At 37.2% G+C, this 16,388-nt stretch overlaps 1 protein-coding gene across 1 annotated transcript in view; it reads left to right on the top strand.

The window, feature by feature from the left end:
* The first annotated feature begins 13,579 nt into the window (after positions 1 to 13,579).
* LOC122356486 overlaps positions 13,580 to 16,388 on the top strand; it is a 24,805-nt gene continuing 21,996 nt past the window's right edge. The window contains exon 1 of the mRNA XM_043255228.1: positions 13,580 to 13,876. Within this exon, the coding sequence (XP_043111163.1) occupies positions 13,781 to 13,876 (96 nt within the window). The 5' untranslated portion in view covers positions 13,580 to 13,780. The remainder of the gene's footprint in view (positions 13,877 to 16,388) is intronic.

Consider the following 16,388-nt stretch of genomic DNA (forward strand, 5'->3'; position numbering starts at 1 on the left):
TAATATAAATTATATAAATATATAAATACATAATAGTGTGTGTGTGTATTTATACAGTACACATATATCATGTAAGCATTTTTTTGTATGTGTTTAGTAGTGATTAATCATTAGACAGCATTGCTTTAAAGTTATCCTTCCTGTTGTGAACGGGGCTTAATGAAATGATAAAATACCATCACTAACACATTATGAAGACAAATAGCAGCAATTTTTACATTATAGCAGTAAATATACAGTTCATACTACATATGTGAGCAGTATTTATTTAGCAGCAAACATTTTATTTCAAACAGAGTCAAGAATTGCGACAGGACGGGTTAAACTGGTTACCGCGTTTTCTTTGAAATCCCATTTATTTATTATAAAAAACCTGGCAACAAAAGCGTGTAAGCCATCTTCTTTAAAGAGTGAATCAGAGATGCCTCATTCAGATCAATGGCTTGCTGCTGTGCTTGTTAAAAGAAGAAAAAATCCAGTCCGATGGGCAGTCAGATGCAGTTTCTCTAACATGTATTTTGCCAGAACATAGTTAAATATTAACAAACTCCTCTTGCTACGAGGGCAAAAGTAAAGGACAGACATTACAGAATAGCAAGTAGCTTTGTCTAGACATCACTGCTGAATATACTGCTACTGGAATCAAGAATTAATTTGTGGCAGCTTATGATAGTACTAGTCTATTCTAGAACAGCCTCACTAGGTCTAGGTCTGACATCGCATTAAAAAAAGTAAGGTGAAGCTAGTTGATACATTAAGGTGTTATACAGAAAGGCTTTTGCTTTCTTTTTGATTTTTTTTTCTTTTGTAACTGGATGTTTGGGCAGGGCGTTATATAAATGTTCTGGCTCTTCCAAGCTTTCTAATGGTTTGCTGTTATTTGGCCCAGCGTAGGAGAGAGCGAAACAAAACACTGCTCGCGAATTAGATGTACATAACAAGGATTTATAAAGGAAATTGTTGGAGGATTTTGATATAAGCCAAGGGAGACTTGGTTTTCCTTTATTGTAAACAAAACTTGGTTCTCGTAGCTTTCTGGTAATACATTAATTTTACCATCACAGGTTAAAAATTAATTGTAAAAGTATATAAAAGTTGAAAACGGTACTCTTTTGATCATTTGAAATGCTGCGTTGGTAAATAAATCACACACACACACACACACACACACAAATATAGGTGACTTTGAAGCCGATAGACATAGACTTTAAACATGGATAGATTTGCTGAAAATGTCATGTCAAGGTCCCTTACTTCAAAGGTTTCTACCGCAGACAAGTGACAGACATGACTGTTGAACCGGAATAAAGTCATATCAGCTTTTGCATGAATTTAAAGCAGGCAGACATATCAAAAATGACACAGAAATGTCACAGTGGCTAATTCAGATGACATTAGGGTGGCTTTGAGAAACACGGAGCAGACTGCCATTGCAGCATTACTTTGCCTTTGTGTGAGATGGACTTTGCTAATAGCACTGCTTCATTTGAGTTCAGACTTACTGGATAAATAAATGATCACTTGTTATTAGGACCTTCGTACTGTATACATTTTCTTCAGCGCTCTTTCTCTTCCATGAGTTTTATCTATGTAAAAGCATGTGGCCGTTTATATTTGTGTGAGGCTTACAGCGCAGTATCGTCTGCTTCCACTAATTTTAAACGTACAAAAATAGTTCTTAATTCTTGTTGATATTGAAAAATGGTATTCGTTAACTTTTTTTTTTAGATTTAATCAATTTGTTAATCATAAACACACTTGTTTGTAGTGCAAATGAGTTTCCTGCATTTTCTATAGCAGTGAAGCAGTGACTTTAGCAGTGACTTAAGTGGTCTTTTGAGCTCACTGCACATTTATATTATGTATGTATAAAAATACACTTTTTGAGGTGCGTAAATAACAGTGCGTGTCACCGTGTCACTGTTTTGTACATTAGTTTGAGTTGAATCAGACTTTCCATTACATGTTATTTGCTTTTTCACTCTGGGTAAGACCATTTGGACACAGAAAATGTGTTTTAATAGAGATGGAGTGTACAGCTCTTTGGGCCACTCAAAGAAAAAACAATTATAATCCACTTATGAAATGATGAATTGCAGTGCTGTTCAGTCATCATCACTTGTGTGCTTATGATGGTAGCCCAGGCCTGATTAGTATGTGCACCAATATAAGGTTATATGTTTTGCACTTTGGAGCAGTTTTATTTGTCAGAAAGAGAGACTCGAGGCTCTGGACTTGGATTCTGGCTGGAATCGGATTGTTTTTCCTCATCTTTTTAGGTATTTTCCAAGCAGCTCTGCCCAGCTGCTGCTTTTCAGTGTTTCCATTTGTACGTTAAAGGAATTAGAGCCCTGCACGAGCCTCATATTTAGGCCCCGTGTCCGACAGCTTATCAGAATTACCGTCTTTTTCCCCTGTCCAAGACGTCTTATACTAACGTTTCGGCTATTTAAATAGATCAGTTTGGAGTGTAATGGCGAAATTATGATGTTAGTGCAGAGAGCGAACGCTAAAGCGCTCTCCGCAGGACATGGAGGCGCCCGCGCGATCACTTGCAATTTATAGCCTTCGCCGTCATTTTGTCTGATGAAGGTAAGACTAATGCACCGTTCAGAACTGTAAAGGGTCTGCTTTTATTTGTGTGCACTGACAATATCAACAAAACGTGATTTTTATCTAATAAAGAAAACATCTTCTTTATTATATAAAAGAAGTATAAAACTGAAACTCATCGAAAAAGACATAATAAATATATCTATAGAAAACAAAATTTCTTTCAGCATAATCATAATCCGTAAAGATGACTCTCTAAAGGCACGTCTATGAGAAAATGGAGAGTCAGGAAATTCTTCTTTGGGACACAGGCTCAGAAAACACTTGTTTATTAGTAAATAATTCAAATAACTTCCTATTAGTTTCCCCCGACAGATTCATGGTAATTACTTTTGCTGGGGCTTTGCGGCAAGACGATTGCATGCATCTGAGCGCAGAGCTCTTCATCTGCTGACGGCAGCTCTCTGAACAGTTGCTGAGCGCGGTCTCGTGTTTTTTCCACCAGCGCCGCACAGCAATTTTTTCATCACTAATTGATGGATGTCTAAAATATAAAAAAGGAGAATCCTAAAACAGGCCCAAGGCTGAACTGTGACGTGAAAATTCGCCCGAAGCCTGGCCCGAGGAGAGTAAAAAAGCCGGCCTTAAAGGCAGGGCTCTAAAAATTTGCTGAAAATGTACTCCCCCCTCACGCCACCCATGACGTAGATGACATTGTATCTTATCGAAACTTGATTTGGAGTAATTTAGCATTTCATCGCTTGCTCACTAATGATCCTCTGCGGTGAATGGGTGCCGTCAGAATGAAAACATCACAATAATCCACAAGTAATTCATATTACTTGAGTCTATCAGTTAACAAGCTGTGATGAGAAAATCTGCACATTTGTAAAAAACAAATCCATCATTAAGATGTTTTTAACTTCAAAACCATTTCTTTCAGCTAAAATACTACGCTCTAACCATAACCATAACTTTCTCCAGTCCTCTCATCTGAATCGAGGGAGAAGTGTTTATATAACAAAGCAGTCCAAAACAAGTATATGGTGATGGATTTTGATGTGAGAGGACAATGGGGAATGGACTTTTATTTTGTGGAGGAAGCGTTATTATGAACTATGGACTTGTGTTGAATTAAAGTTAAAAAGTCTTAATGATGGATTTGTTTCTTGCAATCCCAGCTTTTCACTTCACAAGACATTAACTGATGGAGTCAACATGATTACTTGTTTATTGATGATATTCCAATTAGGCTTTTAGATTCTCATTTAGACGGCACCCATTTATGATCATTTGGTGAGCATGTAATATGATGCTAAATTTCCCCAAAACTATATAAAGAAAACTATATAAATTACATTTGGTCACAATTTAAATCCTCAATCCACATAATCTACACTTTGCTCACAAATACTGCTCCCATAGCGTCTTTAGGTGCTCATCATCCCGAATATTCTTTGCAAAAGAACAGCTTTGACTCGTTTTTGTGTTCCACAGGAAGTAAATACAAGTGTAAATGACCCCTTAGTATTTTAAGTACATCCTCTTGGTTTAAGGTAGTAATTAACCATGTTACTGTCTGCAGCGCGTGCCGTGTTTTTCTATTGTTATTGTTCTGCAAATGCCATTTCCTGCTTATTGTGGTGGTAACCTTAAGTTTTATTAAGGTCTGAGAGCAAGCAATTCAAGGAAAGACGCTTGGTTCCAGTTTCTGATGAAAAATCAATGATTCTGAATTTTGCCCTTTCTTCTCAGTGCTCTTTTCTCCGCTGGCCCCGCCGCTGTTTGAGACTGCTGTAATGAGCGTGGACCTGTGAATTGATTTAACAGTGACATAACTGTATTTTTATGGAGCAATTTTATAGAATCACACATTGCATTATTGCTTTTCTTTTTTGTAAGATAAAGATGGACACGATTGTTCGAAAGTGACTATTAGTGTTCTCCAACCAATACTCCCGTATAGTTCAAATCTCTCAAATACGACTCATCAGGGTGTATGCTACAATTGCACCCTTATTGGCAACAGGACATTTTCATATTAATGTTTTGTACTCTTTTATATGCACCATAATTCAGATTTGGTGTAGCTCGGCAGCGCATTGCGTTATACAGCACGTGATTAACGATCATGGGTTCCATCCCAGAGATCACATGCTCATAAAATGTATGCACTATAAATCATTATGCTTGATTTTTGTAAGGGGTAGGGGTAGGGCAGGTTTTTGTTGGAGGACAGGGTCATTAAACATCACTGGAACATGATAAAATGTGTTTGAACAGACTGTAAAACATAAATGTAAAACATAATTTTGCGTGCCTAGTAAATTGAGATTTAACATAATCTGAAAGCTGGTTTGTTGGTATCAGACAATATTTGGCTAAGATACAGATATTTAAAAAATCTGGAATCTGAGGGTGCAAGAAATTGAAACATTTTGAGAAAATCAAGTTATCAACTGGTTTTGTGGTCCAGGGTCACATTTTAAAATTAAATAATACTTTTATTCTGCAAGAACGTATTTAATTGATCACAAGGGACTGTAAAGACGTTTATAATGGCATAAAATATTTATGAAAATAAATGTTTCTTTTATTTTATTTTTTTACTTCATATTCATCGAAGAGAGCTAAACAATTCTCAAAGGTAATTTCTGCAGTAATAATAGAAAGAAATCTGACTATTAATATAAAAACACTGAAAACTGAAAAATTGTTGCTGAAAGTTCAAGTTTGCCATCAAAGCAATAAATTACATTTTGAAATATATTCAATACAAATTTATATTGAAACAATATTTTCTTCTTAATTGCGAAATGTACCAACCTCAAACTGACATCTGAATATTGGCAAATTTAATAAAAGTTTTTATTTTATTTTAACTATGTATCTTGTATGAGGCACATTTAAAACATAAACATCTTTAAAAATCTTTTTTTCATCATTGGGTTTTATTATTGTTGTTATTATGTCTGTGTGAAATTTGATATGGTGCAGACATGCCTCATAAACGGTTTTAAGTTGTTTGACTGGATGCTGCCGGAAGCTTACCAAGAAACCTTTGCATGACCCAATTATTCACGCATTATGCTTTAATTTTGCATCCAGGCATTTATGCGTTCAGAAACAAGAATATGCCCTAAATGAGCACCTGCTTTTACGCATTAACCAGCCATTAACATTTTGATAGATGGAAAAGCATTTACTGAAACCTAGCTCCCATTTGACTTTTCTTTACTTAAACGCGGATGAATCATGTAATAAGATAAAGTGATGCTATCCGTCCACCATGTTTTACAAAATTGAAGGTTTTCGCCGTCTCTATGCTTTTTAGGGACTCGTTTTGATGTTTTGATGCAGTCTGCAGTTTCGCCTTCCTCACTAAGTTTCCAAAACCTTTCATCCAGCAGCTCTTGCAAAACATGAAGTCAGCCGCCATCCAGTTTCCTCCTGTGCGGATGGAGAGACGCTTTGACAGAAACTACAACTAATGCAGAAAATCTAGGAAGGTCTGCTGTCTCCATTAAATTTGCAGGATTTGTCTTCAAAGTGTGAGAAAGGTTTACTTTCTTAGAAGACTCTTCTTGTTTGAGCCAGCAGAGACCGAGTTTGTGTGTGTGTGTGTGTCTGTGTGTGTTCAAAAATGCATGTGTACCCTGAGGTCATGTATTTCTTAGTCTCACAAGGCCAGACTTTATGTGTGTTCAACTTCATGTGGCACTGCACAGACCAATCGGTGTCTGACTTGATTTTTTTTCTGACTTAAGATGGCGCAGACAGCGCATCACTGTGACGCATGACGACAAAATAAGAGCAAGAGCAATTAAAGATGGCTGGCTAGTTCATTCAGAATGGCTACACAAGCTCCGATGACGACACAGCCGCTTAACGATTGGCGGTATGCACCGACAATGGCATGTTTCGACTTTATTCTAACACCTCACAGTTGATTTATTTATTTTTTAACAATAAAAACATGTCCACTTAAAGGGATAGTTCACCCAAAAACCAATCCCCTAAGAGCTTTGTTCATCTTCACAAGACAAATGAAACTATTTTTAATTAAATCTGTGAATAAAACTAGTTTGCATTGTTTTTTGTGTGTTAAAAAGTATCCTCATAGCTTCGTAAATTAATGGTTAAACCACTGATGTCATATGGGCTCGTTGTCATATTTTATTGATGTCCTTACTACCGAGCATGCAAAGTCAGAAAGAGCTCAGATTTCATTAAAAATATCTTAATTTGTTTTCCGATGATAAACAAAGGTCTTACGGTATTGGATTGACATGAGGGTGAATAATTCATGACTAATAATTCAATAATTCATTATTGGGCAAACTATACCTTCAATGTTATATTTTGTCATGTTTATCAAAATAAAACCGATACTCTACTTTTAAATAGTATAGGCTTATGTTGACCGACTTTTAGTGCAAGATTTTTGCTTCTGATCCACTGTATCTGTGATAAAACACTGTGTCACAAACACTGTGTAAGCATCACTACAGGAAGCAGAAGTGTCCGACTTCATGTCTTAATTTCCTCTGACAGCGCGCAGCAAATCTTGTAATGGATCACAAAGCCAGTCGCAAGCATAGTCGAGCACACCTTTTCATTATCAGCATGGGGTCCTGTCAACGTTTTGCTGTTGTTGTGATCGAGAACAGAAAAAGTCTTCGTTTTATTCTGACGATAGCCGATCGAGCAAGGAAGTGGTCGGCAGCGTATCCCAAAAGGACAACGTGTTTACGTCTAAAATGTTATGATAATTTATTCTTAAGCTCTGTTCTAGGCTCTGAATGTAGAAATGAAGGAAGGAAAGTACTACTGTGCAGCACACAGTGTGTGTGTGTGTGTGTGTGTGTGTGTGTGTGTGTGTGTGTGTGTGTGAGGATCAGCAGGCTTTCATCAGTACACATCAAGTCCGGTTTATCCCGCTCTAATCTCTTAACAGTCTGTGAGGATGTTCCAGCACTGGCGGAGTTTGTGTCCCGCTCTGATCTTGAGGTCATGTAATATAGCACACTGATGGGGTTTAAGCCAGTAAGCCACTTATTAAGCTTTGAATAATTATCTGATATCATCACTCCGGTCACATATGACACTACCTGACGTTATCCGTTTGGTTAAAATCCAGAGGATGCTGGATAATAAGGTGTGTGATTGTGCAACTGTTTAGAAAAAAAAAAACAGCACGGCTAAATCCTGTTGATGCCTGATACTGGAAACAGAACATTTGAAAACTGCAAGCAGGGTGTTTGTTGAATACAGATTTACCATGAAAGTTTTCAATGAGGCAGAGTAACAAAAAGTTAGCTTGCTTTTTACTAAGCTACTTTTGCCAACAGCGAGCAGTGCTCATTTTAGTGAATTGGTTTATTTTGTTCTTTTTTTGAATGCACTGGTTCAATAATTTTTTAAATATATTTTTTTTAATGCAGTGATAGCATGATAAATGTGCATTTTAGTTCATATTCATGGTGTCCTAAAGTTGCACAGTTGACTATACTTTGGTGATATGGGAGGAAAGGAAAGGAAAATGTTTTGTATATTAAGGTACGAAACTAGTGCACAAAAATAGAGCACTTTAAGTACATTATAGAAGTGTACTTTTTTAACCTGGCATATCTGCTCTGTATCTGTAAATGCTGTTCATTTGTACCAATGCCAAACATTTGAACTTTAGTGTATATACAGTATTTTAAACCATATTTAGGTAAAGTGTATACCTGATATACAATTTATATTCAAAGTTAGAAGTTGTAAGTAAAAAAAAAAGTGAGATAACCCGTGGTTTGTGTTGTAGCTTGTGTATATCGACTGAAGTTTTACCTTTTAATTGAAGAGCATCCTGCGTAACTTGACAAGCTTCCACAGCACTGACAGTTTTTTTTTACACAGAAACATGCATCATACATATGAAACTTTAGCTGTTTTCAGTCTGGAGGAACATCCACGGGGAACATCTAACTATGTCACTTCTAGAGTTGCATGGATGAATAAATCTAGGTTAGAGTCTTGGCGCTCAGCGTTATCTCTCACACAGGAGACCAGCAGAAGGATTTTCCAGAGACGGGAAACACACAAGCCCAGGCCCATCTCTTGGATAGATCCATTGCTGTATCGATCTCATGTCATTTCTAGTGGCAGCTGCTCATTGATGGATCATCCTTTGTGGAAGCAGGGTAATTTACCAGGCTGATCGGTTCAGTGCACAGTGCAGCAGCTCTCTCATACTGCCAGGGAGTTAAGGCCGGTTCACAGAAAAGATGATTATTTAAACAATGTGGTGTTTCTATCGTTATAGTTGTCGACTTCGTGCAATGGTGAGATGTGTATATAAGTGCAAGCTCAAAAAAACATTGAGCTGCCTACGTGGCATTTCTAAATGTGTACATTTTCACAGTTGTTTCAGTAGAAATCCATGCAACTGGATGTTTTGCGTGAGGGCAAAAGATTCCTCCGCGCAGATTTCGCGGTTGTGTCGAGTTGGTTACACGGATTGCCAGCAGAAAGCTGCTCGGTTTAAAAGTGACTTCTGTGTGAGCTGTGCTTCATATTGCTAATGTGATGCACCTTAAGACTGAAATCCCTGCTCTGGGCTCTGTGAAAGCTGTATTTGTGGCAGTCGTGAAGCATACGGTACACCTCATCACACGCTGCCAGCAGGGATCCGTTGCTGTTCCTCTTGGCCGTTCTTCCTGTCATGAGCTTGAACTTGGTGAATGATTTGAGCTGAGGCACATATTCTCATCCATTTGTTACTCTGTGTCGGTTTATGTGAGCTCTGTAATCCAATTCAGTGCAGTTATTTTACCGTGTATATTATTTATCTTCAATAAATTACTTTGAAAGGATGAAAAAACAACATTTTTTATGCTCTTTGAGGCTTTTCTACCCGGCGGAGACATATTTTCCTCCTTATTCTTCAGATGCTAATCATAACAACTAGTTATAAACACTTCTGAGCAACAATGCATTGGTGTCTGTCTAAAAACATCACTGTCAAACTGCTGGAGTGTTGCTGTGCGGTCAATAAAGGGTTCAGGTATTAGTGCATTGCTGTTAGGTTGCTAGAACGTTGTTAAGCAGTTGCTTAATGGGTGCTTTTCCTTTTTTGGGCTAAATGGTTGTAAGAATGGTAATGAATGGTTATTCATCTTGATTTGGGAAAAACATGATTACGAAATTGTAAACATCCTGAGGGATGTTGCCACTCCGGATCGGTCACTTGTTGGTTGCCTAGTGTCCAGTTTCTCTCTTTAGCTGACCAAATGGAGTAGTTAAACAACACAAACTGTTTCAGCTCAATGGTGGAAAAGTGGCTGAAGTTTTAAGTGTCCTTCAGGATTAAAGGGTTAGCTCACCCAAAAAGCATTTTGTCATTAATTATTCAGCTTCATGTTGTTTTAAACCTGTAAGACTTTAGTTCATCTTCAAAACATAAAATTAAGGTTGAACCACTGATGTTAGACAGACTTCAACGTCCTTGTCAGTTGCTTTGCTGGCTATGCAAGGTCAGGGAGCTCTCAGATTTAATCAAAAATAAATTAATTTGCACTCTGAAGATAAACAAAGGTCTTACGGGTTTGGAACGACATGAGTATGATACATTATTGACAGAATTTTTATTTTTGGGTGCACTATCCCTTTAAGGGGCAATCACACCATAATTTTCATTTCCATTGACTTACATTCGTGTCTAGTTTAGTGAACTTTGACCTGCGGAGATGTGAGACCAATGGAAGATAGTTATGTGACTCTGCGACCTTAAAGCTGAGTTAAATAATAAAAAAATACAATTATATTTGGTCTATGTTGTATTTATGTTTTCATTTTTAAAAGTTTTCACAGAGTGAGACAATTTATCTCATTTGGGTCTAAATGGTTAAAGTGTAGTGGCTCTATATAGGATTTTTATTTACCCAGAGAAAAATCATGATTCATTTCGTATTGGGACAATATTAGCCTACCGCACGATTTTAGGTTTCACTTACATCTGTAGCCCAGATGTTGAGGATAAATTACATGGTTAAGGTAAATGCTTGCGTTTACAGGTTTATTCAAATCAACAGTAGTAATAACAGTACTTAAATGTGAACTTTACACGGTGTGTACTGTACGTGGCACATCAGATTGACAGAGGCCTGCCCCCCACCCTGATCGACTGCGCAGAGGCATTTTTACTTTCCTCTGCTCATTTAGATCAAGAACTGGCAGAGACCTCATGCATTAGTCATCACTCCACAGGCTCCAAGCCCCTGATTATTATTGTTATTATGACATCTGATTTAGTGAAAACCTCAAAGGGCATTGACTGGAATTTGACCACTAGCTTCCTTTCCCTCCCAATCCCTTTTTCAGTGAAACGAAAGCTGTGAGATCGATGTGTTTGTTCTTCCAGTGAAACCCAACATTTGCCTTAGCGATCTGCTTTAGGGATCGTAAAATCTTCTCACAAAAATGGCATCATGGACCAGGATGCTGGGGATTTTACAGCATGTCACACGTCTCATGCGCTTGGCAGTAAACCATATGCTGCCGCCTTTGTTTTAGAGCGCTAAAAATTATCCTCGGCCTATTGATCCGGCGGCACATGAGTGATTGCAGTCACATGCCCTCCGCTTTAATGCGGTGTGATTAGCACGGGCTGTTGATCAGTCATGTGGAGCGCTTTCTGCTCAGATAACCGTCCTGCTGTGAGTCCTGGATGCGTATGAACTGACCAGCTGTTCTGTGAGCAGCTTATGAATTAATGGCACTTTTGATGCCAAGAGGGAGGATTTCATTCGCTCCTCCCCATGTGTTGACCATTATAACAATATCATAATATTAGATCATCATATGCATTCACTGATATTCGCGCAACCAAATGTCAAAATGACTTCAAGCTGTTGTGCGTACAACAGGATCCAAAAATCTGAGACTAGTTTCCACAAATGTGAAAATGCTCCTATCGGGCGGTTTAAAATACATTTTTACTATATATTATATCCGCATAACAATCATTATGGGTTACACTGCACACTATGAATCATCAAGTAAGCATTAATTGTACATCCTTTATAAAGCAGCATTAATGGTCATTAGTAAGCAGTTTTTAAATACAGCTATAAATGCATTGTACTTGGTTTATAAGCATGTCTATTACAAAGGAGATTTAAAGGCTCTTATCTTCCTAACAGAAAAAATAAATAAACACGACACAGAGGGATACAGAACTCAGATATGTTTATTTAAAGATGCAAAAAATGAATTTTTATTTTATTAGTTTTCTACGAAATTGCAGGAGTGTATGTTTTTTATCTTTTTTTTATCACGTGTACAGTTGTGCATTTTAATTTTTGGCATCTTGAAAGAAAATATGTCTGTGTTTTGCATCCCTCTGTGCTGTGTTTAACTTTTCTGGAAGATAAATGAGCCTTTAAATCTCTTTTGTAAATGCTTTACAAGGTAAAAATATGAGTTTCAGACGAGCTCACAAAAATAAGATGGCTGGCAACTGCTAAATATTTTATAATTTCCTCACTTAATCATGAATTACAGCATGAATATATGTGTTAATAAACACTTAACACACTGAGCAACTATTAATGTGTCTAAATAATAAGATTTACAAATTTAAATAGTTCATTAATCATTTATAGCTGTATTTATAAACTGCTTACTAGCACCTATTAATGTTAGAACAATGCTTTATTATAAAGGATAAATCGACTCTTTACTAATACTTAACTAATGATGTGCAGTTATTATAAAGTGTTACCTTTATTATGATCTAAAGAGCATGCGCAGATGAGTTGATCAGCAGTTGCAAATTTGTTTTAATTATTAATAATGCCAAAACCAGTTTAGAATCATTTTTGATATATACGTTTACACAGCTTTTTACATATTTGTTTGTTTTTTATTTACATTTATTTTAATTTAGAAACAATATTTCTATTTATATTTAAAAAAAAAGATTTAATAAAAACAATAAAAAAGGAAAAATTTTATAATAAAAAAAAAAAAACCTACTCCAACACAAAAAAACGATTTTCACAGATATTGCCGTAAAGTGCTCTCTCAAGCTGTTGGTCTGAAACAGCGGTGAGATGTTCAGTACTGTCAGTGCTAGCTTCACTTCTGTGTTCGGTGTCCAACAGTTTGTCATTCTGCAGGTTCGTGTCTTTTTTCAAATCAGTCCATTTGCGCTACGTCTTCTTTCTTCAGTGCCAGACTGGTCGTTTTGTTCCGATGCCGTTGCGATTCTGGACGCAAAGTCTTACACACAACACGGCCGTTGGCATGGTCACAAAATGGAGAGAATTTTAATTGCTGTGATGGCTGCAGCAGATGGTGGTAGAAGTTGAGCGGCCTATTTGTAAGCAGACTTTGCGTTGTCTCAGCGTGGCATGAGCTCTTTGTTCTCCTTCAAAGAATGCGTTTCATTATGGAGTATATGAGAGTCGGTTTGTAATTGGTGATTCAACTTTTACTGCTGCTTCTCATTTCCTCACTCGCTGCATGAGACTTGATGTTTTTGTAGTTCAATTAATATGCAGCAGTGTTTGTGAATACTTACCGTGATATCTCCGTGGGAGATGTTTTTCTGATCAACATCTTTGTTGGGCTTAAAACAAAATTCTTGTTAACCAGATTGTAGTGTTTGGGTTAGCCCTGAAAAAACATTCTCATCTTTCTGTTATTTTATTCTATTTGCCATTTTAGGTATATTGCTCAAAAAAATTGAAAGCGCTTTATAATAAACTTTGCCAGAATATGTCAACTGTACACTGTCAGATATAAAGATACAAAAACTGTCAGTGGGGCAGTACCTACAATTTTGTATCTATCTATCTATCTATCTATCTATCTATCTATCTATCTATCTATCTATCTGTCTGTCTGTCTGTCTGTCTGTCTGTCTGTCTGTCTGTCTGTCTGTCTGTCTATCTGTCTGTCTATCTGTCCTCTATCTATCTATCTATCTATCTATCTATCTATCTATCTATCCAGTGCACTATTGGCATCTAGCGAAAGCGGTTGACGGCGGTTGATTGACAGGATATGTTTGTGTGCACTTTCTATTCATCATGGCAGTAGGAATATTGCTCATGCATTCATTTCTCATCTCTTTTTGTCTCTCTTGTCAGATTTGGATTAGTGGTTCTTTCCATCATGCCGGTGCTGGTGGACAGGCTTCAGCTTCAGAGAGTGTGAGCTCCACTGAACTGCGGGGATGAACATGCCATTGCACCAAATCTCTGTCATCCCTCGTGATGTCACTTCCTCCCGGGTGTCCAGCAGCGGGAAGGCAAAGGAAAAGGACAAACAGGTTTGTCTTCCAACCTAATAGACAGAAAAACAGGCGGCAGTATAATCTGTGACCCTTGTTACCTTCATCCTCGTTCCCACCGAAAGACGGCATCCTGTTTTCACAGTTCCGAAGGTTTTCTTTGCCCTGTCACAACTAAAAGTGGAAAGTGGAAAGATTTTAGGGAAACCTTGCGCACATTGGCTGGAAATACTTGTTGGTTCCTCAGTTGTTCTATGAACACAGTCTTAAAGGCTGTATATATTATACGCTTTCGTGGAACACTCTAAATTCTGAAAACTACTGACACGGATTACAATAAAGGAAGTAGGTGAAGTAAAGGAAGTCACACATGCACAGGAGTGGGTGTTTTGGGGGGCAGGTTTCCAGTAAGCGTTGCAGGCAGGGAAGACTGTGTGAAATGTTACGAGTGAGGAGATCTGTAAAACAAAGTGTGATTGATGTCATGGTGCCAGTGGGCTTTGTGTCGACTGTTAAAAGGGTCTTTTTCTCGTATTATGTTAGTCATGGATTTTATGCTTTCTTTTACATCTAGGAATTGTTTTGGACGCTGTGCCTTTAAGGCTTGTTCGCACTTACTCACCATGAGGACACAAACGATGCTTTATTTTCTCCTTAATGCATATTCCCATCAGCGTGTCATTACTATTATTTGTAGTCTTCCATCTAAGGATATACTGAAATGTAAATTCTGGTTGATACTGATAAGCTAATAATTAAGGGATAATGTACTTCCAGAAGGTTATCGCAGAATAAACTCCGACAGGATGTGAAGCGGAGGGGTCTTGCGTTTCCCTGAAGGGGTTTATTTTGCGATAACAGCCAGCTGGATGTACATTTTCCCACTTATTACATGGCTACTTGCCAAGTAAGTAAATAATTAGACACAAAATATTGATTTGAGTTAAATATTTCATTAGCTCCTGAAATGCAAAGCTTTTCTGTAAGTCAAAGCTTATTGTATAAGATTCTGTCTAAATAACTTTTAAATGAAGCACAAAAAACTAAAATCAGTTGTTTTTGAATGCTACAAATAAATTTAGGCATACATTTTTATTGTGCGTATAGGCCTACTATTTTTTGTTAATGTCGAGGCCACAAAAACATTATAAAGCACCATAACGTTTTCGTGCACTATACGTTTTCTGAAGCTGTTCCATAGCTTAATATGAGGTACAGATGAATATTGAAGCCATTAAATTCAAGTTCACATAAAATCTTCTCTTGTCTACAGCCGTCTGTCCTCCATTCAGCGTTTAAACTGTGCATCGCATTCGTTTACTACGGTCAAAATGATTAAACTCTCTGAAAGAGCACTCAATAAGAGATTTAAAGCTGTCAAGAGAGATGCTCAATATAGCTTTGCGCAGAATAAATAACTATGCATCAATATCTCTTCCCCTTTGAACTTTTCTATACGGACTCGTGTGTTGTTGCGATCTGTATTGAAGCCTGTCATATTATAATACTTTTCTGTGAAATGCAAGATTATTAATAGACTTTCTTGTTCTGTTTTATCCACAACATGTGCTGCCTTCGTTACCGTGCTATAAATTTAAAAGAAATGTCTTGAAAAAAGAAAAATACATTTTATAGTATACACTTATTTATAAATGTATTTACTTGTTTTTTCATTAATCTATTTTACAGCAAAACAAAGAGAAATGTGTAACATTTTACCAGAAATAATCCTCCACTTATTTACTTTTATTTCTAAATAAAAATGTTTCACTTGTGCATCTTTTGCCGCTGAATTAACCACTAAGTTTATGATGGTGTTTCTGTCATAGATTATGAATATTTTTTGTTATTTTTGATTAAAATGAAGTTGTCTAAATGTAGTCGATTGTGTTTAACACACAAAAGAGTGACGATCACAGAACTACGCTTGTATTGGATCGGTTACGGCAGATTCTCAAAATGTTCAGTGTCAGATCGGATCGGTTGTGAAAAAATGGTATCGTTGCATCCTTAGTACACCTAGTACCTGTGGCATCACAAAATGGGGGTGTGTTTTTATAACACCGCCCAAATGTTTACGCAAAGAAAGAAGGCGGAGCTATTCTGGCTGTAGTGTTGCTGCTGCGACATGTTCTGGAGACGCTGTGTGTCGTTGTGAAAGTGAAACTGCTCTCTTTGTACTTCCAACTAGAAACCAGTGGTCAAGTTGTATTGTATTACAAAACTGTTTCAGAAGAGTTCGACACTCACTGTTCGATTGTGAGTTTTGAGCAGTGAATAGTAGTGCTGGTTGTTAAGTTTACGAGGCGTGATGCAACCTGATGCATAAAAAGACATAAAAAGTCATGATAATCAGTAATTGTGTCTCCGCTGGATGCAACACGTGTTTTTTTAGAAGCATCATATGACCCATTTAAAAAGGAATCAAAATATTTCATAACGAGATACAAGTTTTACAAGGTTTTTGTTAGTTTTCTGTAAGGAGGAGGCGGAAGCCGATTGCGATTCCATGTGCGGATGTTTATTGGAAACACACACACAGATGAGGATG

The sequence above is a fragment of the Puntigrus tetrazona genome, chromosome 13 (genome assembly GCF_018831695.1).
Source record: "Puntigrus tetrazona isolate hp1 chromosome 13, ASM1883169v1, whole genome shotgun sequence".
In the NCBI taxonomy this organism is placed as follows: domain Eukaryota; kingdom Metazoa; phylum Chordata; class Actinopteri; order Cypriniformes; family Cyprinidae; genus Puntigrus; species Puntigrus tetrazona.